The 27554-nt window shown below is 45.9% G+C and overlaps 1 protein-coding gene across 1 annotated transcript in view; it reads left to right on the forward strand.

Moving 5' to 3' along the window:
* Window positions 1-27554, forward strand: part of LOC311128879 (actin-binding LIM protein 1-like) — a gene marked incomplete at its 3' end in the record, with an annotated part of 95291 nt that overhangs the window by 51236 nt on the left and 16501 nt on the right. Inside the window, exons 5-13 of the mRNA XM_084161099.1 lie at window positions 10736-10823; window positions 11037-11101; window positions 12572-12616; window positions 13746-13823; window positions 14225-14383; window positions 16427-16471; window positions 16624-16659; window positions 16804-16930; window positions 23073-23195. Of these exons, the coding sequence (XP_084017225.1) occupies window positions 10736-10823; window positions 11037-11101; window positions 12572-12616; window positions 13746-13823; window positions 14225-14383; window positions 16427-16471; window positions 16624-16659; window positions 16804-16930; window positions 23073-23195 (766 nt within the window). The remainder of the gene's footprint in view (window positions 1-10735; window positions 10824-11036; window positions 11102-12571; window positions 12617-13745; window positions 13824-14224; window positions 14384-16426; window positions 16472-16623; window positions 16660-16803; window positions 16931-23072; window positions 23196-27554) is intronic.

Raw genomic sequence — 27554 nt, forward strand, 5'->3', positions numbered from 1 at the left:
TGTAAGTTCTCTCCCTCTACTATAGCCATCTTTGGTAATTGGACTGAAAGGGATGTGAACACAGACATCTTGTAGCTACCACATTTAACAATGTGTGATTCATTCACCATTACATGATCATTTAAAATAAAGTGAATAATTTTTGTTTGTGAAATATTGTTATGTTATTTTTATTATATTTTTTTAGTCATTTAGCAGACGCTCTTATCCATAGCGACTTACAGTAAGTGAGTGCATACATATTTTTTCTTCCATACTGGCCCCCCGTGAGAATCGAACCCACAACCCTGCCGTTGCAAGCACCATGCTCTACCAACTGAGCTACACGGGGCCCTATTATTTATGTCTTGGTATTCTAATACTTTGTGTAACTGGTCTCATCACCTGTTGCTTGCATTTCAATAGTGAAGTTGTTTATTAATTACACAATTGTAACAGAAAGTGAGCATAAATCAGGCAACATCAGTCAACAGCCATCTTAGTGCAGAACAACATTGCATAGACACTTCTATGATTTTGTGATGAGACTCCAAATAATATTGAAGACATGGCCAAAGAGTAGCTAATATCGACGATCAAGGTAAGAATAGACATAGCTATAACGTTCTACTTGTGTTCGATGAACATGTTGCGTCATTATGCTATTATACAGTACCAGTCAAAAGTTTGGACACACTGTCACGTTGTATAATGATTTGAAGACAATCGCAGGAATACGTATTAGGGGTTTTAATACTCCACCCAACACAAACACATATATATATACAAAAGCTGTAACCCAAACAAAGAGCGAGGTGTAACCGCTACACAGTACACGGGACGAGAACCGTAAACAACAAGAGCACAATACACGGTAATCACGAGACCAACGGACATGGGACAATTACCGACAATGGGGAACAGAGGGCACATATATATGCACATACTGTATATACACATACTAATCAGAGGGAATGGGAACCAGGTGTGAGTAATGACACAAGACAGTCCGGGGTTGGTGGTAATGATCTAGTTCAGTGACACCTGGAAGGCCGGTGACGTAGACCTCCGGAGCTGGTGAACGGAATGAGCAGCAGCACTAGCAGCGGGACGACACCGGCCTCGGGGACGCGGTGCGGGTCGGTCAAGGCGCCGATGGTGAAAATCCCTGGTCAGCGAAGCGTCCAGGATGTCCACCGCAGGAACCCAGCACCGCTCCTCTGGGCCGTACCCCTCCCAGTTGATGAGGTACTCGAGATGCCCTGTTCGATGCCTCGAATCCAGGACTTCAGGGACCAAGTACGCCGGACCTCCCTCGATGTCTAGAGGAGGAGGCGGGGCGTCACTGGGTCCAGCCTCAGCGAAGGGACCAGGCACCACTGGCCTGAGGAGAGGCACGAAAAGTCGGGTTAATTCAGTAATCAGCAAGTAGTTGCAAACGGTGCGTTACCACGTTAACCCTCCTCAGGACTTTAAACGTCCCCAGCAACCATGGGCTCAGCTTCCGGCAGGGCAGGTGGAGGGGCAGGTGGAGGGTGGAGAGCCATACCCGGTCGCCTGGAGAGAAAATAGGTGCCTCAGTGCGGTGGCGGTTGGCCATTTCCTTGTGCCGACGCACGGCCCACTGGAGACGAGTGTGCGCAGAATTCCAGTTCTCCTCATCGCGCCAAAACCACTCGTCAATCGCAGGGGCCTTGGTCTGGCTCGGATGCCAAGGTGCCAGGGCTGGCTGATACCGCAACACGAACTGGAAAGGAGTGAGGTTACTGGTGGAGTGGCGGAGGGAATTCTGCGTGTACTCAGCCCAAGGTAGAAAATTTGCCCACTACACCGGTTGGTCCTGACAGTAACACCTCAGGAACCTGCCCACCTCCTGATTGACCCTCTCCACCTGCCCATTAGCTTGAGGACGGGCGTTCCATGAACGCTTTCCATATACGTGAGGTGAACTGAGGGCCACGGTCTGACACAATGTCCTCCGGGATCCCGTAGTGCCGGAAGACATGCGTAAAAAAGAGCCTCCGCGGTTTGCATGGCCGACGAGAGCCCAGGCAGAGGAAGGAGGCAACAAGCTTTGGAAAACCGGTCAACAACGACAAGAATGGGGGTGTTCCCCTGGGAAGGGGGAAGGTCAGTTACAAGGTCCACCGAGAGGTGAGACCAGGGTCGTTGTGGAACTGGCAGGGGAAGGAGCTTTCCATAAGGGAGGTGTCTGGGTGTCTTTGACTGGGCACAGATGAAGCAGGAAGAGACTTAAAGCCGGACGTCCCTAGCCAAGGTGGGCCACCAGTACTTCTCGGTCAGGCAGGTGATGGTACGGCCTATCCTAGGATGACCCGACACAGGGGCCGTGTGCGCCCAGGTAAGGAGGCGGTCCCGCACACCCGTGGGCAGGTAGGCGCGGTTCTCCGGGCACTGTGCAGGTGCGGGTTCCATATGCAGGGCCTGCCGTATGTCGGCGTCCACATCCCACACCACTGGAGCGATGATACAGAATGGAGGGATGATGGGGGGGTGATGAGGAGGCAGGCGTGTAGCCTGGGTCTTAGAAAAAACCAGATGCAGATCCTGGTATTTCTCCGGTAAATCCACTTGAGGGGCGTGGTCCAGACTTTCCACCGTAGTGGTGTTGACAGACACCGCGAGACACCTTCCCTGACACTCCTGCAACCAACCCAGCAGTCTCCTCTCGGACCAGGAAATAACAGGGTTATGCCAACTCAACCAGGGGAGACCTAAAACAAAGGGGCACGTGGGGGTGTCTATAATCAAAAAGGTGATCTGTTCTAAATGAGTGTCATGGGTCAGCAGAGAAACGGGAACAGTGATGTGATGTACGAGCCCTGTCCCTATTGGACGATTATCCAGGGCTCTAACCGGAATGGGTGACTGTAGGGGAACCAAAGGAATGCGTAATGCAGTGGCCAGTGCCACAAAAGATTCCCAGCAGCTCCGGAATCAATCAGAGCAACGGGAGTGAGGGGCTAGGGTATTCAGGGAATTTAATGGAATTTAATGGAATTTAACTGGTTGAGGTGACAGAAAAGGAGAGGAGATCTTGCTTCCTACCGGGGTTGGAGCATGGGAATTCTCTGGCTTGTCACCTCCTCGCCTATTAGTGGATAGAGGGCAGGTCGGGGAGAAATGACCCCTTTCTCAACAATAGGAGCAGAGGCCCAGATTCCTCCTTCTCCTACGCTCTGCCTCGGGCAAACTTGCAGAGCCCACCTCCATCGGCTCTGGCCACAGAGCAGGTGTAGCCATGGGCTCCGGATTCCGCGCAGATCTTCGTCGGAACCGCAGGAGGTTGTCCATCCGGATTGCCATGCTGATGAGATGGTCAAGTGACAGGTTGTCATCACGGCAGGCTAACTCCTTCTGTACATGCTCCTGCAGTCCTCGGTGGAAAACGGTGACCAGAGCTGATTCGTTCCATCCCGTGGTGGCCACGATGGTTCCGGAACTCCAGGTTTAACTCTGAGGCGGTCCTAGATCCCTGACGTAGTCGGAGTAGAAGCTCACCCCCCTCTCGGCCCTCCACAGGATGATCAAACACCGAGCGGAAGAGGAGGATGAAGCGCTCGTAGGACTCGACCTCGGGTCTGCACGTTTCCCAGACCACGGCACCACAGTCCATGGCCCGTCTGGTTTGTGCCGAGATGACTGTGGCAACCCTGTCTCTCTCGGAGACAGCCTGGGCGTAGCGAGCGAGGTACAGGTTGCATTGCAGGAGGAATCCCTTGCATCTCGCTGGCGCACCGTCAAAGCACTCCAGGAGGGACAGGGTTATTCTGCGGACCGGCTCAGATGGGACGGAGGCAGGTTGTGGTGGTCTGGGGGCTGGTGCCGGAACCGGTGATGGAGGCTGGAGGGACAGCACATTCCCCTCCAATTGCAGGATGGTTGCCAGCACCCTGTCCATGGCACTGCCAAGTCTGGAGAGACAGTCCTCGTGATGCTGGACTGTCTCTACGATGGTCGCCAGCTCAGCATTTCCCGCTGTCTCCATTTAAGAGGGTCGATAATTCTGTCACGTTGTATAATGATTTGAAGACAATCGCAGGAATACGTATTAAGGGTTTTATTACTCCACCCAACACAAACACGTATACATTGAGGGAAAAAATAATTTGATCCCCTGCTGATTTTGCACGTTTGCCCACTGACAAATACATGATCAGTCTATAATTTTAATGGTAGGTTTATTTGAACAGTGAGAGACAGAATAACAAACAAAAAATCCAGAAAAACGCATGTCAAAAATGTTATAAATTGATTTGCATTTTAATGAGGGAAATAAGTATTTGACCCCTCTGCAAAACATGACTTAGTACTTGGCGGCAAAACCCTTGTTGGCAATCACAGAGGTCAGACGTTTCTTGTAGTTGGCCACCAGGTTTGCACACATCTCAGGAGGGATTTTGTCCCACTCCTCTTTGCAGATCTTCTCCAAGTCATTAAGGTTTCGAGGCTGACGTTTGGCAACTCGAACCTTCAGCTCACTCCACAGTCCTGTTGAAAAACAAATGATAGTCCCACTAAGCCCAAAACAGATGGGATGGCGTATCGCTGCAGAATGCTGTGGTAGCCATGCTGGTTAAGTGTGCCTTGAATTCTAAATAAATCACAGACCGTTTCACCAGCAATGCACCCCCACACCATAACACCTCCTCCTCCATGCTTTACGGTGGGAATTACACATTAACACATGCGGACATCATCCGTTCATCCACACCGCGTCTCACAACGACAAAAAATCTCCAATTTGGACTCCAGACCAAAGGACACATTTCCACCAGTCTAATGTCCATTGCTCGTGTTTCTTGGCACAAGCAGGTCTCTTCTTAATATTGGTGTCCTTTAGTAGTCGTTTCTTTGCAGAAATTTGACAATGAAGGCCTGATTCACCCAGTCCCCTCTGAGCCGTTGATGTTGAGATGTGTCTGTGACTTGAACTCTGTGAAGCATTTCCGGATTGACTGACCTTCATGTTTTAAAGTAATGATGGACTGTCATTTCTCTTTGCTTATTTGAGCTGTTCTTGCCATAATATGGACTTGGTCTTTTACCAAATAGGGCTATCTTCTGTATACCACCCCTACCTTGTCACAACACAACTGATTGGCTCAAACGCAAATCAATTCCACAAATTAACTCTTATCAAGGCACACCTGTTAATTGAAATGCTTTCCAGATGACTACCTCATGAAGCTCGTTGAGAGAATGCCAAGAGTGTGCAAAGCTGTCATCAAGGCAAAGGGTGGCTATTTGAAGAATCTGAAATATAAAATATATTTGATTTGTTTAACACTTTTTTTGGTTACTGCATGATTCCATATGTGTTATTTCATAGTTTTGATGTCTACACTATTATTCTACAATGTAGAAAATACTAAAAATAAATTAAAACCCTTGAATGAGTAGGTTTGTCCAAACTTTTGACTGGTTCTGTAGGACTCACTTAGCCGTTCTAGCGGCTCTACTCTTCTGATTGTGTCCTTGTTCAGAAGTGATGCCGGAATGCCTCCTTCCTCGCTCCGTCTGTGACCCAGATGAGGTGACCTAGATGCCCCTGTAGGGCATCGGAACTGGAGGACTGTGTCCGGTACCCAGGGGGACTCCACCCGCCTCTCCCAGTTTGCCCTTGGGGCAAGCAGCCGACCTCCAGCACATCAAGAGGGTTGCTGGGGCACGCCCCTCTTAGCCATGTCTGCTGCTTGTAAGGGTGTAAAAGGCTGGCTCCCATTTCCCTGCCCCTGCTGTTTCGGCGGGGGAAGAGGGGGGCCAAGACGTTGCTGGAGCGCTATCGAGACATTCGGCCCTGTCTTCCAGTTCCTCTGATGTGCGGCATTAGGGCGCGCAGTTTTGTAGTCTGCTGTATGATGTTGTCAACCCCTGGCCCAAAGGGTGAACCTGGCATGAGTGGCAGTTTAGACTGTGCCAGCCAGAGATGGCGGCGTGAAGTCACCACTGAAGCCAAAAGCGGCCGAAGGGGTGCCACCATGAAGATGCACCACCCTCAAAGGGGAGAATACGGTCATCAGAGGAGGAGGAGTTCTCCAAAAGCAATGCAGGCCAGATAACTGTTGGGTTCTCTAACCGCTCTCCGTGCGTGATCCAAAGTTGGAAAAGTTAAGCCAACAGTGTATTAAAATATGTCAATAGTACACACTGCGCAATACTGTATAATAGTCAAGATTACTACGTACCTACAGTATCAGCCTTGTGTCATACACTCTCTGAAGGAGAGGAGATGTGAATGGAGTGTGAACAGCCTGACCGTGGGGGGAGAGCACAGTAACTCACAAACGTTTATAGTGTATTCCTAGCTTTATATGTGTGGGTTGGTTGTAACTCACACCACATTTAAGCTTATTCTTGTTTATGTGTGGGGGTTCAAGTTGGCAGGATGTAAGGGAAGTGTGCTTAGCAATTTAGTACTTAGTCCTCCAATGGTCAACTCTCGTTAAGCTAGCTACTTTGCATAGCTTGTTCACCGTGGAACACACAAGAGTCTAGACAAGATGGCTGCGCCCTGTGAGAAATAAACGTTGTGCGCCATGCGACACGTAGCTCACTCTCCAGGGAGAACTGCAAGCCCGCCAGAGGGAAATATACACAGACTCCCGATCTTGCCAGGGGTAGGTGCGGAGCCCGAGGGCTAAACCTAAACCGGGAGGTTTCCGGTGGACAAACCAAGACAAAGCCAACTAGAACAAGCCCTCAGCACCGCAATACGAGTATCTCCCAGGTTGGTACACTGTCACAAGTCATTAAACGAAGGACAAACCCAAACAAGATGGCACAAGCCAAACCGGGTGGGGGGACAGCAACACATCCAGATAGAGAGGCTAGCTAGCTAGCTGCTCTATGCAATTGATATCTGGTTATACAGTTGTAGTCAGAAGCTTACATACACTTAGGTTGGCGTCATTAAAACTCGTTTTTCAACCACTCCACAAATTTCTTGTTAACAAACTATAGTTTTGGCAAGTCGGTTAAGACATCTACTTTGTGCATGACACAAGTAATTTTTCCAACAATTGTTTACAGACTGATTATTTCACTTATAATTAATTGTATCACAATTCCAGTGGGTCAGAAGTTTACATACACTAAGTTGACTGTGCCTTTAAACAGCTTGGAAAATTCCAGAAAATGATGTCATGGCTTTAGAAGCTTCTGATAGGCTAATTGACATCATTTGAGTCAATTGGAGGTGTACCTGTGGATGTATTTTAAGGCCTACCTTCAAACTCAGTGCCTCTTTGCTTGACATCATGGGAAAATCAAAAGAAATCAGCCAAGACCTCAGAAACAAAATTGTAGACCTCCACAAGTCTGGTTCCACCTTGGGAGCAATTTCCAAACGCCTGAAGGTACCATGTTCATCTGTACAAACAATAGTACGCAAGTATAAACATCATGGGACCACGCAGCCGTCATACCGCTCAGGAAGGAGACGCGTTCTGTCTCCTAGAGATTAACATACTTTGGTGCGAAAAGTGCAAATCAATCCCAGAACAACAGCAAAGGACCTTGTGAAGATGCTGGAGGAAACAGGTACAAAAGTATATATATCCACAGTAAAACGAGTCCTATATCGACATAACTTGAAAGGCCGCTCAGCAAGGAACTAAGATTGTACTTTTTGGAGAAATATCCTCTGGTCTGATGAAACAAAAATATAACTGTTTGGCCATAATGACCATCGTTATGTTTGGAGGGAAAAGGGGGTGGCTTGTAAGCCGAAGAACACCATCTCAACCGTGAAGCATAGAGGTGGCAGCATCATGCTGTGGGGGTGCTTTGCTGCAGGAGAGACTGGTGCACTTCACAAAATAGATGGCATCATAAGGAAGGAAAATTATGTAGATATATTGAAGCAACATCTCAAGACTTCAGTCAGGAAGTTAAAGCTTGGTCACAAATGGGTCTTCCAAATGGACAATGACACCAAACATACTTCCAAAGTTGTGGCAAAATGGCTTAAGGACACTAAAATCAAGGTATTGGAGTGGCCATCACAAAGCCCTGACCTCAATCCTATAGAAAATGTGTGAGCAAACCTGACTCAGTTACACCAGCTCTGTCAGGAGGAATGGGTTAAAATTCACCCAATTTATTGTGGGAAGCTTGTGGAAGGCTACCCGAAACGTTTGACCCAAGTTAAACAATTTAAAGGCAATGCTACCAAATACTAATTGAGTGTATGTAAACTTCTGACCCACTGGGAATGTGATGAAAGAAATAAAAGCTGAATACAATTATTTACTTTTATTTAACTAGGCAAGTCAGTTAAGAATACATTATTATTTACAATGAAGCCCTACACCGGCCAAACCCGGGCCAATTGCGCGCCGCCCTATGGGACTCCCAATCACGGCCAGTTGTGATACAGCCTGGAATCGAACCGGGAGTCTGTAGTGACGCCTCAAGCACTGAGATGCAGTGCCGTAGACCGCTGCGCCACTCGGGAGCTACTATTATTCTGACATTTCACATTCTTAAAATAAAGTGGTGATCCTAACTGAGAATTTTTACTAGGATTAAATGTCAGGAATTGTGAAAAACTGAGTTTAAATGTATTTGGCTAAGGTGTATGTAACTTTCCGACTTCAACTGTACATCTGTGCTTATACATTCTAACGTAGAGCTCTTACCAAGAGAATCCTCTCAGGAATGCGCAGAGAAAAAGAAGAGGTGGAAGTAGTGCGATGGCAGCTATTTAAGGGGGTCAGGCGCAGCACTACCCGGTACAGGGGACTATTCTGAAATCCTTACTCGGAATGTATCCTGCTGCGCTAAAGGATACCATATTGGAGTGATCCAATATAGTGCTACATAACCATATATTACACACACCCTGCAAAGGTAAGTAATTGCTCTATGCAGTCTAGAATTTGTATAACTTGTTGATTACATTTGTTGTTCATCGTATTTGACTTGTTTCTGATTTGTTCTTATTCTATGTGTACATTTCCAGTACAGTTTGTGTATATATAAGTACTAGAAATACATGGTTACGTACATGTTTATATATGATTTTGTGTTCAGTAACTCATTTCCAGAATTTATTGTATTTCATTGTTTATGTGGTGAGTGAACTATGTAGTTTGTGATTCTCTGGGCATAGATATTTTACAGTAAATTGCATTCTAAATATTGTTTTCTTTATTTTAGAATTATTATTTTGGGCATTAGTCTGGTCTTATTGTATGATATACATTTCAGTATGTTTTATTCTCTGTGTGTATCCTTTACTATTTTTCCAAGAGCTACATTTACCTGAAGGGAAAGTGACCCTGAAAAGCAGAGTTGTTTTGACAAGACAGTAAATGAGAGAGTACTCGTGGGGTATTAGACCCTTCGAGTACTTCCATTTGCAGCCAATGATTTTCTAAGTTATCAGATCCTCCGTAGCAACAGGTGACATGCCATTTAAGGAGTCATTTTATTACCACGATTACATTGTGCTCTGAGAATGGCCTTAACTGCTGCAGACAATATGCAAATCAGGCCATGGAGTGTTACTGGGTATGGGACCTCAGTAATGGGTCAGGTACCAGAGTATCAGACAGACTATGAGGACTTTAGCCTTGTTTATCCACTTGCTACACAGAGGGATGAGACATAGTATTTTCCTATTACTATCATCAAGAGAAGCCTTATTACAGGATTACTGTAAGCCTGGCAGGCAGTGACATTATCCAAACATTTGATTTCCCATAACTCATAGTCTGTTTGCATCTCTGTCTGCAGACAGGCTGGCCCCTACTATGGCAGGGGGGAAAGAGAGAGACAGAGAGGAATAACAGCAGCAGATGGGAGAGTGGGCAACCAGAATGATTTGTGTCACTTACATTGAGGCAGACCGACATGCTGCTTTGTTCAATTCTGGATACACTGATGAAATGGAGCCATCGCTACTCTGTTTCATTCCCAATGGATTTGGCCATTACAGGTGGCCAGTGTCTGTGAGTGTGTGTGTGCACAAAAACAATTCATATTTAGAGGAACTCATTCATGTTAGTGACTATTTGGCGTAGTCCTGTATTCAGAAGATTAATCAGGAGATTATGTAAGAGCATTTCACAATTCTGCTAAAGATTAATCGTTTTCGTGTAGACATATCGACACTAGAGTTTCGATTAGTGCGGTTTGTGTGTGTCTGGAAGGTGGTCCTGGTCCAACAGGGATGGTTAAAGACTCCTTTCCCAGGCCATAGCCCCATATCTGTGGCACTGTTAGTGTGCTGGTGAGTGGGGAGAGTGGTTGGTGAGGGCTGTGTGCTGCTCCATTTGAGTATTTATCTCTTCTGGTCAGTGTCCCGTTCCTAAATGCTTTTGTGAAATGTCGCTGTGTATGCAAAGCACCTAGTTATGCAGTTTTGAATTACTGTAGTCCTCTGCGATATCAGGGGAGGATACTTTTGACTTAAGTACTGTACAAAGGGAGGATAGCTCCTATATTTGAAGGCAGGTTGACTGATCATGCTAGACAGTGAACCCTTTGTAGTGTGCCTGGATGAATGGGTGAATTAAAGGTTGATTTAATCAGTTAACTGAATACAGTTTGTATACAACATTGATGTAATGCAAATGTCTCTTGACTGCTCTTGCAAAGAAATATACATACACTGGACATTACACTAAACCATGCCCTGGATGGAAGAGTGAGTCAGCATGGCCACAGGTGAATCATATATTCCAGTCCTTAATGGTATCTGTGCGTGTGTTTTGTGTGTTGTTTCCAGGCAGGGGACAAACACTACCATCCCAGCTGTGCACGATGCAGCAGGTGCAACCAGATGTTCACAGAAGGAGAAGAGATGTACCTGCAAGGTGATTAGCTAGATGGGCTGACGTTATGATTGGAGCATTTTAAGGGTTATTACGGTATAGCTGGGTTGGTTTAGCCTGGTATCAGATCTGCTGTATAGCCAACACTTAAGTGTGACCATAAATGTTGGCAAGATAGCACAAACATATCTGGGATCAGGTTAGGTTTGGATGTCTTTGTTTACTTAGACCATCTGTCTCTGTTCTATTCCACAGGATCAACCGTGTGGCACCCTGGCTGTAAGAACACAACCAGAACAGAGGAGCGACAGAGGGAACGGGTAGGAATCTATCTGGACATTAATGACCTCTTGTACCTTGACCTTGTTTGCATTGTGCAAGTGTCTCTTCTGTGTCAGCCAGTCCCAATTTGCTCCCCATACCCCTTCCCATTGGACCTAAACCTTCGATGTGTGCAGATTTGTAAGGTGTAAGTAATAAATAAAATCAATGTTTATTGGTCGCGTACACAGATTTGTAGGTGTTAAAGCAGGTGCAGCGAAATGCTTATGTTACTAGCTCCAACAGTGCAGTAGAATGTCTTGCAAATACAATACAAATACACAAATAATCAAAAAAATCCAATCAAGAAATAACAATCCGAAGTAGATATATTAGAGTGAGCATGTTTGAGAATATAAATACGTGGTGTCAATAGACAGTATATAATTTGGAAAAGAAAATGGTATGTACAGTAGTAGGTACAGTATATAAGGATGAGTTATGTTGAGATTACAGTATATACAGACACAGTGAGTAAACAACAGTATATAAACAGAATGAGGTGACCAGCGTTCAATTACTTTATACATGGGGCATTAGTCTCAAGGTGCAGGGCTGAGTACCAGGCAGGTAGCCGGCTAGTGATGGCTGTTCAACAGTCTGATGGCCTGGTCATAGAAGCTGTTTCTCAGTCTCTCAGTCCCTGCTGATGCACCTGTACCGTCTCTGTCTGCTAGATGGTAGCAGAGTGAACAGACCGTGGCTCGGGTGGCTGAGGTCCTTAAAGATCTTCTTGGCTTTCCTTCAACACCGAGTGCTGTAAATGTCCTGGAGGGCAGGCAGCGTGCCCCCGGTGATGCACCACCCTCTGGAGAGCCATGTGGTTGAGGGCGGTGCAGTTGCAGTAGCAGGTAGTGATGCAGCCCGACAGATGAGTATGGTGGAAGCTCCACCACTACACGGCCTATACCAACCCAGACCCCTCAGATCTGCAAACATCAAAAAGTTGGGGCTAAAGGGAAGGGGTAGGGAGCAAACCGAGACTGGCTCCGTTTGTGTTGTTACTGGTTTTTAGGAGGCTAAAATGTATTCAGTGAGCACAGCATCAGGCTGCACAGATACCTACAGTATTTGCAGACACCTAAAGACACCTCCACTTTAACCCTATGTCCATCTTATGTCTACATCTGTATGTAGTGTGTGTCCCTCACCCTGTGGTGGTTGTGTGCGTGTGAGCTGCAGGTTTGGGGTCAATTCCATTTAATTTCAGTCAATTCAGCAAGTATTGAATTAACTGAAATTCCAATTGAAAAGCATTGAGATTTTTTTTCTTGCAATTAAAATGTCAGTTAACTTCCGGAATTGACTGAATCGAAATGGAATTGACCAGAACCCTGGTGAGCTGTGACCTGGACAGCTGAATGGGCTCCATCTAAGTCAGGTTGGAGAGGAGGCACAAGGCACAGCACAGCCCTTGTGTGTGTGACCTCCTGTGAAGCCCCCCCCCCCCCCCCCCCCTTCCTTGACAGCTGTTTCCTCCATCACTATTACTCCTTGACAAAATAGAAGGGCTGGTACTGTATTCTCTATTGGCTATTCGATGGCATCAGCCTGTGTTACTTCCTTCATGATGTTGCATAGGTCGTAGGACATGATTTAGTGTGTGCTGCCCCCGTGCTGGAGCCAGCCTGCAGTGCTATTATCTCTGTCTCTCATTTGGATCCATATCTGACCCATTCACCAACAGCACTTAGACTCAGGCCCATACAGTCACATATTATCTCCTTAGCAAGGGCTAAAGGCAAGAACATATTTGAGGAGTAGACATAAACAGGGTTCAAATTATACATTAACTCTTGGGGATGCCCAATGTCTCTTGAGGGCACCCAATTTGTTATGGGGGTGCCCAGCCCCCCCTGTAATTTGAGCCATGGATATAAATATCAAACGACATATAGTGATGGTTGTTTTCACCCAAACAACTCTCTTTAAAAAGCTCCCATTTATAGTAACCATGTGGTTGTGAAAACATGATTATAGTCAATCAATACATGAATTCAGGACTGTTGTTTCCATCTGAAGTCCATTTCCCATGGGAATGCATGTGGTATTTACAGTGTTAAGGACATTACTAAGTCACAATGCAAATGCCCTCATTCACTTTGCAAGAGGCAAATGAATGACATCATTGCAAGATCATGTGTTTGTATTTTATTTAAAGATTGAATCTACTTGTCATGTGACAATGTGGTGGAATTTCAAAAACAAAGTTAGGTGTTAAACTGTGTTTTCTTTATTTTCTTTATTTAACCTTTATTTATCCAGGCGAGTCAATTAAGAACAAATTCTTATTTACAATGACGGCCTGATTAATTCTTATTTTCACCTCCTTTTGATGTGATTGAGTGGACATATTTCACTCATCATTTGCAAATGGAGGCAAACATAATACTGTAGCAACTTTAATCCAACACCTAGAAACCTCATCAAGAGGTTCGGCTCTCTTGGCGTAACAGCTAAGGTGTTGGGTCACTGGACCCGGGTTCGAGTTCCAGTTGGGGCTGCCCCCCAAATTCACTGCAATACGAATTGAAAAAGGATGAGATGCCATGAGCCAACTGAAAGATAACTAAACTAGTCCAGGGAGGTCCTTGAATGTGGACAGAGAGATTGACTTATCCCTTTTTTGTTCTCCTCTTGCAGCCTTCAAGGTCGTCATCCGAGAGTATCTGTTCCAGACCTGGTTCAAGCATACCCGGCTCACCAGGTCATACCATATATGTGAGTTCTGTCTACCATACAACTACTCTCACACACGTACTGGGCTGGATGTACTGCTTTTTTTTTTATATACGCCACTTCTCCCCTAGGGAAGCTTAAGATAAATTGTGATTCCATGTGTAAACTTTGTCTTAGTCGTAGACCTTATTCTTACCGGTACATCGATTTTCTGTTCAGCCTTACATCCAAAGCGGAAGGAGCCCTAGGCTTATCAGACTCTCTTATAGTTCCTCTACAGACCCTGACCACTGGGGTTGTTAGAAATAGAGGGACTTTTTAGCTGCCCTAATACTGGCTAGTGTTAACTCTTTGCAGTAGATGTGTGCTTTTAGTTGTGTATAACGTCTCTCGCTCTGTCTCTTTGTATGTGTCGATCTGTCTCTGTCTGTCTGTGTCCCTAGGCAAAAGTAGACGATGAGATCCTTGATTACAGGGACCTAGCCGCCATTCCCAAAGTCAAAGCCATTTATGATATAGAGCGCCCTGATCTGATTACCTATGAGCCTTTGTACACCATGTCCCTTGATGAGAGGGAGGAGAGGAGAGAGAGTGTGGGAGAGGTAAATAGCATGCAACCATGCATGAACGTGTGTGTGTGTGTGTGTGTGTATACAGTGAGGGAAAAAAGTATTTGATCCCCTGCTGATTTTGTACGTTTGCCCACAGACAAAGAAATTACCAGTCTATAATTTTAATGGTAGGTTTATTTGAACAGTGAGAGACAGAATAACAACAAAAAAAACGCATGTCAAAAATGTTATAAATTGATTTGCATTTTAATGAGGGAAATAAGTATTTGAACCCCTCTCAATCAGAAAGATTTCTGGCTCCCAGGTGTCTTTTATACAGGTAACGAGCTGAGATTAGGAGCACACTCTTAAAGGGAGTGCTCCTAATCTCAGCTTGTTAACTGTATAAAAGACACCTGTCCACAGAAGCAATCAATCAGATTCCAAACTCTCCACCATGGCCAAGACCAAAGAGCTCTCTAAGGATGTCAGGGACAAGATTGTAGACCTACACATGGCTGGAATGGGCTACAAGACCATCGCCAAGCAGCTTGGTGAAAAGGTGACAACAGTTGGTGCGATTATTCGCAAATGGAAGAAACACAAAATAACTGTCAATCTCCCTCGGCCTGGGGCTCCATGCAAGATCTCACCTCGTGGAGTTGCAATGATCATGAGAACGGTGAGGAATCCGCCCAGAACTACACGGGAGGATCTTGTCAATGATCTCAAGGCAGCTGGGACCATAGTCACCAAGAAAACAATTGGTAATACAGTACGCCGTGAAGGACTGAAATCCTGCAGCGCCCGCAAGGTCCCCCTGCTCAAGAAAGCACATATACAGGGCCGTCTGAAGTTCGCCAATGAACATCTGAATGATTCAGAGGAGAACTGGGTGAAAGTGTTGTGGTCAGATGAGACCAAAATGGAGCTCTTTGGCATCAACTCAACTCGCCGTGTTTGGAGGAGGAGGAATGCTGCCTATGACCCCAAGAACACCATCCCCACTGTCAAACATGGAGGTGGAAACATTATGCTTTGGGGGTGTTTTTCTGCTAAGGGAACAGGACAACTTCACCGCATCAAAGGGACAATGGACGGGGCCATGTACCGTCAAATCTTGGGTGAGAACCTCCATTGAAAATGGGTCGTGGATGGGTATTCCAGCATGACAGTGACCCAAAACACACAGCCAAGGCAACAAAGGAGTGGCTCAAGAAGAAGCACATTAAGGTCCTGGAGTGGCCTAGCCAATCTCCAGACCTTAATCCCATAGAAAATCTGTGGAGGGAGCTGAAGGTTCGAGTTGCCAAACGTCAGCCTCGAAACCTTTTAATGACTTGGAGAAGATCTGCAAAGAGAAGTGGGACAAAATCCCTCCTGAGATGTGTGCAAACCTGGTGGCCAACTACAAGAAGCGTCTGACCTCTTTGATTGCCAACAAGGGTTTTGCCACCAAGTACTAAGTCATGTTTTGCAGAGGGGTCAAATACTTATTTCCCTCATTAAAATGCAAATCAATTTGTAACATTTTTAACATGCGTTTTTCTGGATTTTTTTGTTGTTATTCTGTCTCTCACTGTTCAAATAAACCTACCATTAAAATTATAGACTGATCATGTCTTTGTCAGTGGACAAACGAACAAAATCAGCAGGGGATCAAATACTTTTTTCCCTCACTGTATGTGTAAGCATGTGCGCGCGTGCATATGTGTGTGCGTGTGTGACGCATCATGTTAAAATGATCAAGCCCTCATTCTGAAGTTGCAAGCTGTGCCGGGTAAGTATTGGTTTGTGAGAAAACAGCTGTGTTGCATTAATTCATATCCATTTTCTAAATTTCTCCCCCCTAGAAAGTAATGTGTTAGACAATAAATATGTCTGTTGTTTCAGGGAGGAAGGCTAACACTTTGTGTACATTTCGTATCTAGTAATAATAATAATAATAATAATAATACATTATATTTATACAGCGCTTATCAAGGACCCAAAGTCTAATGTTAACGTCACATTCAGGTTCTTGACAAACTCAGCCATATAAAGGAAACCTATTATTGACACATGAGAGTGCTCAGTCATTTTCTGTGTCCACAGCTCCATACTGCGAGAAGGGAGCGTTCCCCCATGCCAGATGACAAGGTAAGACAGCCACCAACTATTCTCATTGATGATAACATGGTGTTGGTGTGTGCATAGAGTATGTTATATGGTGTTTCTTTGCTTACAGTATGGTCATGATTGTAAGCTAAGTTAGCTTGAAAAAGAATACAACAATTTATTTTCTCTTTCAGTCCTCAAGAAACATGTCACCTACACCATCCGCTGAGGTGAGTGCAACTCAGTACTGCGTTACACAGTAATACACTGTACATGTTTAGCTGCAAACGTTCAGATTGAATTACAATGAAAAGAAGCTCTTGACTATCAGTTGATAGTGATTGACAGGTGATGTAACTGTGTTGTCCCTGTAGGGCTGCTATGACATGAGGGAACGCATCCTTCAGAGGTCCACCAGTCAGGGCTCCATCGGCTCACCTGTCTACAATCGCCATAGTTACACCCCGCTGTCACGCTCACCGCAGCATTTTCACAGACCAGGTGAGTGTATGCGTGTCTCAGTGTATCACGACTCAGGATATGACCCAGATGCAGACACAGGAGGCGGATGGTTCGGTTCTCAGAATATTTATTATCACAAAGAGTCAGGTAAAAGGGCAGGTCAAGGACAAGCAGAGGTTCGTAATCCAAGGCAGAGTCAACAAGGGACAGAACGGCAGGCAGGCTCAGGGTCAGGGCAGGCAGAAAGGTCAGAACTGGGAAGACTAGAAAACAAAACTAGAGAGATGGTAACACACGGAAAACGGGAGACAAAGGGCTGTGAGACAAAGGTTTAATCCTAGACACATGGAAAGTGGGATGTATACGGAGGGTACGGGTCAACAGAAGACAAACAGCAGAGGGGCTATGAACTTCAGAGATGGGGAATGGAGCAATAAAATGGGGGGAAAGTTTTTGAGACTCCACCCGGAGGGGCAAATCACGGGTGGACAGCCATACCCTCTGCCAGGGCCGATAGCGGGGAGCCGGGGTCCGGTGGCGATCTGCCTGTCGCCGATACCTGGAGGTAGTCTTAAGAAGAGCGGACCGGGCTCTCTTCCAGGTACGCCGACTGCGGCGGACGAACATCTGGGCCGAGGGTATGCTGACCTTTTCCTCTTGCTCAGGGAAGAGCGGGGGCTGGTAACCCAAGGAACACTTGAAGGGCAAGAGTCCAGTGGCCGAGCAGGGAAGGGAGTTGCGGGCGTACTCCACGCACACAAGTTGCTGGCTCCAGGTGGTAGGGTTGGCAGAGACGAGGCAGCGAAGAGTAGTCTCCAGGTCCTGATTGGCTCGTTCCGATTGGCCGTTAGACTGGGGATGCAACCCGGAGGACAGGCTGGCCGATGACCCAATGAGGGTGCAGAATGCCTTCTAGAACCTGGACGAGAACTGAGGACCCCGATCGGAGACCATGTCGACCAGAAGTCCATGGATCCAGAAGACGTGCTGCACCATAAGCTGGGCCGTCTCCTTGGCTGAGGGGAACTTGGGAAGGGGAATGAAATGTGCAGCTTTGGAAAACCTATCCACCACAGTAAGGATGGTGGTGTTGCCATCTGACGGAGGGAGACCTGTGACAAAGTCCAGGGATATATGGGATCAGGGGCGATGAGGTTGTGGTTGAAGGAGGCCAGCCAGAGCTTGCCGCAGAGTCTTGTTCTGTGAGCTCACCATGCAGGCAGCGACGAATGTGGAGTAGTCCGTAACCATGGTGGGCCACCAAAACATTGGCGGATGAAAGCCAGGGTCCGACGAGAGCCGGGATGACAGGTGAGTTTCGAGGAATGGGCCCATTCCAGGACCGGGGACTGGGACAAATCTGGGACGAAAATCCGGTTAGCTGGGCCCCCTTCCCGGGGTTCAGCTAGGAACACTGCTCCTTGTGGACCCGGCTCTCAATACCCCAGACTAGTGTAGCTGCTAGACAGGAGGTAGGTCAGATGGTGTAGCAGCGGAACTATACAGGCGGGAGAGGGCGTCAGGCTTCACATTCTTGGACCCAGGCGGTAGGCGATGGTCAAATTGAATTGAGTGAATAACAGAGCCCAACGAGTCTGCCTTGAGTTGAGGCGCTTGGCGGTGCGGAGATATTCCAAATTCTTATGGTCGGTCCACACTAAGAATGGATGTTCTCCTCCAGCGCCATCTTGACCGCAAGAAGTTCCCAATTTCCCACGTCATAGTTCCTCTCAGCGGAATCGAGACGATGGGAGAGGAAAGCACAGGGATGCAGCTTTTGGTCCTGGACAGAACGCTGGGACAGGACGGCCCCCACTCCAATGTCCAAGGCGTCAACCTCCACCACGAACTGACAGGATGGATTAGGATGGGGGCTGTGGTGAAACGGTGCTTCAGATCCAGAAACGCCCGGTCAGCAGCTGGGGAGCACATGAATGGAACCTTGGGAGAGGTGAATGCAGAGAGGGGGGAGGCTAGGGTGCTGTAGCCCCAAATAAAGCGGCGGTAGAAATTAGCAAATCCCAGGAAACGTTGCAGCTGCACTCTGGATGTGGGTTGGGGCCAAGCCAACACCGCTCTCACCTTGTCAGGATCCATCTGAATGTTCCCTGCAGCGATGACATATCCCAGAAAGGGGATAACATTTATCCGCTTTAACAAACAGACTAGAAAACAAAACTAGAGAGAACACGCTGGGACAACATTACGAACTGGCAACAGACAAACATAAAACGCAGGTATAAATACACAGGGGATAATGGGGGGTGGAGACAAGCACAAGACAGGTGAAACTGATCATGGTGTGACAGTGTGTGTGTGTGTGTTTCAGTGTCAAATCAAATTTTATTTCTCACATGCGCCAAATACACACAGTGTGTTGTGAATGTATTGTAATGTTTTTAAAATTGTTTGAACTGCCTTAATTTTGCTGGATCCCAGCAGCTAATGGGGATCCATAATAATTACAAATACAACAGGTGTAGACTTTACAGTGAAATGCTTACTTACAAGCCATTAACCAACAATGCAGTTTTAAGAAAAAATAAGTGTTAAAGTATTTACTAAATAAACTGCAGTAAAGAATAAATAAATAAAAAGAAGAATGAAAAAAAGAAGAAAATAGAAAAATAACACATAATTAAAGAGCAACAATAAAATAACAGTAACGAGGCTATATACAGGGGGTACCGGTACAGAGTCAATGTGCGGAGGTACAGGTTAGTTGAGGTAATTGAGGTAATATGTACATGTAGGTAGAGATAAAGTGACTATGCATAGATAAACAGAGAGTAGCTGTTCAGGAGTCTTATGGCTTGGGGGTAGAAGCTGTTAAGAAGCCTTTTGGACCTAGACTAGGCGCTCCGGTACCACTTGCCGTGCGGTAGTAGAGAGAACAGTCTATGACTAGGGTGGCTGGAGTCTGACACCGCCTGGTATAGAGATTCTGGATGGAAGAAAGCTTGGCCCCAGTGATGTACTGGACCGTACACACTACCCTCTGTAGTTCCTTGAGGCCGAGCAGTTGCCAGACCAGGCGGTGATGCAACCAGTCAGGATGCTCTCGATGGCGCAGTTGTATAACTTTTTGAGGATCTGAGGACCCATGCCAAATCTTTTCAGTCTCCTGAGGGGGAATAGGCGTTGTCCTCCTCTCTTCACGACTGTCTTGCTGTGTTTGGACCATGACAGTTCATTGGTGATGTGGACACCAAGGAACTTGAAACTCTCAACCTTCTCGGCCCTCCTTTTCCTGTAGTCCACGATCATCTCCTTTGTCTTGATCACGCTGAGGGAGAGGTTGTTATCCTGGCACCACCCTGCCAGGTCTCTGACCTCCTCCCAATAGGCTGTCTCATCATTGTCGGTGATCAGGCCTACCACTGTTGGTTGTGTCGTCAGCAAACTTAATGATGGTGTTGGAGTCATGCTTGGCCATGCAGTCATGGGTGAACAGGGAGTACAGGAGGGGACTGAGCACACACCACTGAGGGGCCCCCGTGTTGAGGATCAGCGTGGCAGATGTGTTGTTACCTACCCTTACCACCTGGGGGCGGCCCGTCAGGAAGTCCAGGATCCAGTTGCAGAGGGAGGTGTTTAGTCCCAGGGTCCTTAGCTTAGTGATGAGCTTTGAGGGCACTATGGTGTTGAACGCTGGGCTGTAGTCAATGAATAGCATTCTCACGTAGGTGTTCATTTTGTCCAGGTGGGAAAGGGCAGTGTGGAGTGCAATAGAGATTGCGTCATCTGTGGATCTGTTGGGGCGTTATGCAAATTGGAGTGGGTCTAGGGCTTCTGGGATAATGGTGTTGATGTGAGCCATGACCAGCCTTTCAAAGCACTTCATGGCTACAGACGTGAGTGCTACGGGTCGGTAGTCATTAAGGCAGGTTACCTAGGTGTTCTTGGGCACAGGGACTATGGTGATCTGCTTGAAACATGTTGGTATTACAGAGTCTGTGTGTGTGTGCGCGAGCGTGCACGCATGCATGCATGTATGGTTTGTATTGTTACTCTTTACAGGTTACACAGGTGAAATAATTGAAAATAGTCTGAGATGTACACTAGGCACTGCCTCAACACTCTTCCTTTACTATTTTGACAATAACAGAATACCACTTGTTCACAACTCACAGGAGTAACATTCATGCCTGTCACTCTTTCTTAACCCCACCTTAATCTTAACTCCCCACTGCAGCTGCTCTGTTGCTCTCCTCCTATATCTTTACTCTTCACTGACCACTCTGATAACACTTTATAATAACTGTCATGAATAAGCAATTATAAATGCTTATACATGTTTAATAATGTAATAATTAAATATTTAAGTATTATTAAAGTGGAACTGACAGCGTTTTAACTTCTTTGCAGATTTGAAACAGAATCATAATATCAGTCAGAAATATAAAATCCCCAGTTTGTTACAAAACCAACTTTTAAAAATAGGTTCTATTTGACAAAACATTTCATGATGTAGAGTAAGGCATTGTTGGCAGAATAGATGGATGCAGTTCAATGCGTAATTAATATTATTCACCAATACTTTTCTTGGTAGTCCAACAAATATTGCTATCAGGTTGTAAATCACAGCTGTCCTGGTACATTGTTTGCTGCCTCCAGCCATTCGGGATGCACTGTTTCCGTTTCAATTACTCAATATTTTGGACAAAAACTGAGAAATGTAAAGAAGACTGGGAATGTCAATGCAATCAAACTAGCAAGGGCAATGATCACAGGCCAGTCATAACATGGCTAATAGGCTAGCTTTTATTTAGCGAGCTGAAAACACGGAGCCTAATGTTAGCTAGCTAGCTGCTGGGTGGATGTCATGTCATTGAACGAGTGGGTGAGTGCCCCCTCCTCTATAGTTTTTTGGTGGCTAAAGCTAGAGATGCATGTGTCATTTGGTTAGCTAGCAAGAAATGTGAATAACTTTGCTAGGTAGCTATGCTGAACTTGAACGACTGTTATCCACAGTTAGCATATCTCTTAGTTGTCAATCAAATGTATTTGGCATCGATCAATTGGGCGGGCAGGAAAGTTCCCAAAACGTGGGTTGAGACAAGCATGCATTGGCAGGCAAGCTGCAGAAGGGCGAGCAGGCTACTATTCCCATCATTTATCAGTGCAATTTTGACGGCCAACAACAAGCTGAAAAAGTTTGGGAGGGTTTAACTACTGTTCCCTCGTTAGATTTGAGCAAATCTCACTCTTGCTAACATTAGTTGTTGATCTTGCTGTTGTTGATGTGCATAGGCAACAGAGATCGTTAGCCTACCTGTTCATGGTTGTTTGATCAATAGGACAGTAAAGTTTCCAAATGTAAGTGGACTCCCGTGGTATTTACATATTTGCAGAAATCCATGTGTATTTTGTGGCTTTTGGCGACTGCTTTCTAATGATGTAAAGTCGCACTGTTGCTACAGCCTGTAAACACACAGTCCAGTTCAAAGTGAATGATGGCAGGCCCATGTGGGAAATGGCTTATTTGTATATAGGCCTACTGTAGCTCTGATTGGCTATGGCGCACCGGTCTGTGTAGAGTCCGGTCCTTCACAAGACAGATGTTTTGATTCTGTTTTAATTACTGCAGTGTCTGTTAATTGTCCAAATGCACGTCCGCTTTCCCACTCTATATTGCTATTGAATTTTCACAAATGCCTTACTGTACGTCATTCCCAAACATGCTATGAAAGTATGAAAATGTGAAAATGACCATATCTAAGTGCTCACTTGTCAGAAAATGTAAATACAAATTTGTCATATTCTTCCTGGACAAATATTAATAAGATTTAATGTTGCTAAAATGCTGTCAGTTCACTTTAATGTAGAGATAATACTAATGTTTCCCTTATTCCTTATCCCCATCTCCCTCAAATAGTCCTTCCTCCTCATTTCAAGTTTCTTAATTTCTAGTTTTGACATGATTCCTATTTTCTCCCTTTTCCTCTTTTCTTCACCCTCTCTCACCTCACCTCCTCCTCTCTCCCTCCCTAACTGTGGTGGTGTGTATCCACTATCCTTGTGTATATCTGTGATGGTGTCTACCGACTGTCTCACTCCCTTTTCGCCTCCACACCTCCGTCTTCCTCCTCCAACTCCGCTCTACATCTCCCCTACCTGTAATGATGTCTTCCCAACGGCTCTGTCCCACCTGCCCTCCCTCACCACCTCTCTCCTGCAGAGGCTCTGACAGGCATGCAGAAGCTCTGCTCCGCCCTGTGCAGTAACAGTGTGGGCTCCTCCAGCCATAGTGACTCCCATCCCACCTCACCTTTCAGACACCACTTCTTTCCCCATAGCCAAGGTAAGACAGGGCCCTAGACCACATGGTCCCTCCACTGTCCCCACTCCCCAGGCAAGCTATGTCACCTCAGACTCTATGGCTTAACTCATGTCATTTCCATAATCTCCTGCCCCCATATACTGTAGCCGTGCACATTTGATGTGAAACGTCTGGCAGAGCTGAGTACCCTGGTCCCAAATCTGTTTGTGCTTTTCTTGCCAACTGACCATAGTCTGGCAAAGAGATCTGGGACCAGGCTAGAGACATCTCATCTGCTGTCAAAGTCGTAAGATGACACAGACATGCAGCCCAGCTCACTTACACCAATCAAATGTCCAGAGACTTTTACTGCACCTCTGGACATTTTGACCCATGTCATGCTTTCTTTTTGTTCTGAGAGTTTGTATTTGGCAGTGGTGATGGCCATGCATGCACTTTTACATTTTCTTTGTCACCCAAGTCACATTACTGGCATTCTGCCTGTTTAATGATCAATGTCCATTATGTCTGGCTGCATGCTTTGGATAGGTCTCGTATTACCTCATGGCTACAGTATGTAACTAGGGCTGTGGCGGTCATTACATTTTGTCAGCCGGTGATTGTCATGTAAATACAATGCCTTGCAAAAGTATTCATCCCCCTTTGCGTTTTTCCTATTTTGTTGCATTACAACCTGTAATTTCAATGGATTTTTATTTGGATTTAATGTAATGCACAAAATAGTCCAAATTGGTGAAGTGAAATGAAAAAAATCACTTGTTTCAAAACACTGTAGCCCCTAAGATCTGGTGCAAGTCACATAATTAGTTAAATAAAGTCCACCTGTGTGTAATCTAAGTTAAGCACCATTAAATCCATAATTAAAAAATGGAAAGAATATGACACTACAAAAAACCTGCCAAGAGAGGGCCGCCCACCAAAACTCACGAACCAGTCAAGGAGGGCATTAATCAGAGAGGCAACAAAGACACCAAAGATAACCATGAAGGAGCTGCAAAGCTCCACAGTGGAGATTGGAGTATCTGTCCATAGGACCACTTTAAGCCGTACACTCCACAGACCTGGGCTTTACGGGAGAGTGGCCAGAAAAAAGAAAAAAATAAGCAATCACATTTGGTGTTCGCCAAAAGCCATGTGGGAGACTCCCCAAACATATGGAAGAAGGTACTCTGATCAGATGAGACTAAAATTGAGCTTTTTGGCCATCAAGGAAAACACTATGTCTGGCGCAAAACCAACACCTCTCATCACCCCAAGAACACCATCCAATGTTTTTCATCGGCAGGGACTGGGAAACTGGTCAGAATTGAAGGAATGATGGATGGCGCTAAATACAGGGAAATTCTTGAGGGAAACCTGTATCAGTCCTCCAGAGAATTGAGACTGGGATGGAGGTTCACCTTCCAGCAGGACAATGACCCTTTATTAAATTTTTATTTATTTAATTTTATTTAACCTTTATTTAACCAGGTAAGCCAGTTGAGAACAAGTTCTCATTTACAACTGCGACCTGGCCAAGATAAAGCAAAGCAGTGCGATAAAAACAACAACAACACAGAGTTACATATGTAATAAAATAAAAAAAACGTACAGTCAATAACGCAATAGAAAATCTATATACAGTGTGTGAAAATGCATCCAAGATGGCGTAGCAGTGCGGTCGTGTACTCTTGTGTGTCCGTGTAAATAGCCTATTTTTTTGTATTTTTCGTACATATTTCCCTATCACACTTTCATCCTTTTACTAAATATACTTTCCTGCAACCCGCCTCACTCAATGTGGAACGGATTCTATTATTGACTTACCTTTCATCTAGAATCTCCAGTTGAAACTAGCTAGCCAGCTAACTAGCTACTTGCTATTAGCCACCGTTAGCGGTTTTTCACCCAGAACATCAGATTTTCTGCCGGAATAACTGAATCACTGGACCTTTAACACCGGATCATCGCAACTAGCTAGCTGCAACCAAATGGATGTTGTTGTTGGCTAATCAGCCTTGAGCTAGCCTCGAGTCATGCCCATCTCCCGGCTATCTACCTCTCTGTCAACCGGACGGGACCTCCTAGAGTCGACAAGGAGCCCCGCCGATCCATCACGACTGGTCTGCCGACGTAATCGTCTGTGGTTTCAACAGGCTTCCCGTTGCAACGACCACGAAGATCCATCTGCTAGCCCCGGCCTGCTAGCACACGCAAACAACAGCCGTGCTTCCTGCTCGTCTATGCTATAGCACCAATTCGAACTGCTCTCGGACTCACTTATTTCTGTTCACTGGACCTTATGATCACTCAGCTGCACAGCTGCTGCCTGCTGGACTGTTCCTTTACACGGTACCCTGTCCTGTTTATCTCTTTAGCCTCAGCCCAAACTTTCATCGCCATTACCAGTTGTTGTCTTAGCTCTCTCGAATAACACCTGTGATTGCTTTATGCCTCTCTCCCATGTCAATATGCCTTGCCTATTGCTGTTCCAGTTAGTTCTTATTATACAATTTCACTGTAGAGCCCCAAGTCCCTCTCAAACTGCCTCAAATAGCTCCTTTGTTCCACCTTCCATACAGGTGGAGACCGGCTCAATCGGTGCCTCCAGTGATGCTATCTCTTTCATTGTTACCCAACGCTTAGGTTTACCTCCACTGTACTCATATCCTTCCATATCCTTGTCTGTACATAATGCCCTGAATCTATTCTACAACGCTCGGAAATCTGCCCCCTTTATTCTCTGTACCCAACGCACTAGAAGACCAGTTCTTAAAGCCTTTAGCCGTACCCTTATTCTAGTCCTCCTCTGTTCCTCTGGTGATGTAGAGGTTAACCCAGGCCCTGCAGCCCCCAGTATCACTCCTACTCCCCAGGAGCTATCATTTGTTGACTTCTGTAACCGTAAAAGCATTGTTTTTTTACATGTTAACATCAGAAGTCTCCTCCCTAAGTTTGAGTTATTCACTGCGTTAGCACACTCCGCCAACCCTGATATTCTAGCAGTGTCTGAATCCTGGCTTAGGAAGGCCATCAAAAATTCAGAAATGTCCATCCCCAACTACAACATTTTCCGTCTAGATAGAACTGCCAAAGGGGGTGGAGTTGCAATCTACTGTAGAGATAGCCTGCAGAGCTCTATCATACTATCCAGGTCTGTGCCCAAACAGTTTAGCTGCATGTGTGAAGGAGGCTTTGTTGTGAAATAGGAAGCCGATTCTAGATTTAACTTTGGATTGGAGATGCTTAATGTGAGTCTGGAAGGAGAGTTTACGGTCTAACCAGACACCTAGGTATTTGTAGTTGTCCACATATTCTAAGTCAGACCCGTCGAGAGTAGTGATTCTAATCAGGTGGGCGGGTGCAAGCAGCGTTCGATTGAAGAGCATGCATTTAGTTTTACTAGCGTTTAAGAGCAGTTGTAGGCCACGGAAGGAGTGTTGTATGGCATTGAAGCTCGTTTGGAGGTTTGTTAACACAGTGTCCAATGAAGGGCCAGATGTATACAAAATGGTGTCGTCTGCATAGAGGTGGATCTGAGAGTCACCAGAATTGTCGGCCCGAGAATTGAACCCTGTGGCACCCCCATAGAGACTGCCAGAGGTCCAGACAACAGGCCCTCCGATTTGACACATTGAACTCTATCTGAGAAGTAGTTGGTGAACCAGGCGAGGAAGTCATTTGTGAAACCAAGGCTATTTAATCTGCCAATAAGAATGGGGTGATTTGACAGATTCAAAAGCCTTGGCCAGGTCGATGAAGATGGCTGCACAGTACTGTCTTTTATCGATCGCGGTTATTATATCGTTTAGGACCTTGAGCGTGGCTGAGGTGCACCCATGACCAGCTCGGAAACCAGATTGCATAGCGGAGAAGGTACGGTGGGATTCGAAATGGTCAGTGATCTGTTTTGTTAACTAGGCTTTCAAATACTTTCGAAAGGCAGGGCAGGATGTATATACGTCTGTAACAGTTTGGATCTAGAGTGTCACCCCCTTTGAAGAGGGGGATGACCGCGGCAGCTTTTCAATCTCTGGGGATCTCAGACGATACAAAAGAGAGGTTGAACAGGCTAGTAATAGGGGTTGCGACAATTTCGGTGGCTAATTTTAGAAAGAAAGGGTACAGATTGTCTAGCCCAGCTCATTTGTAGGGGTCCAGATTTAGCAGCTCTTTCAGGACATCAGCTATCTGAATTGGGGTGAAGGAGAAGCGGGGGGGGGGGGCATGGGCAGGTTGCAGCGGAGGGTGCAGAGCTGGTGGCCGGGGTAGGGGTAGCCAGGTGGAAAGCATGGCCAGCCGTAGCAAAATGCTTATTGAAATTCTCAATTATCGTAGATTTATCGGGGGTGACAGTGTTTCCTAACCTCAGTGCAGTGGGTAGCTGGGAGGAGGTGCTCT

Source organism: Coregonus lavaretus (genome assembly GCF_964263955.1).
Source record: "Coregonus lavaretus genome assembly, chromosome: 1".
Classification (NCBI taxonomy): domain Eukaryota; kingdom Metazoa; phylum Chordata; class Actinopteri; order Salmoniformes; family Salmonidae; genus Coregonus; species Coregonus lavaretus.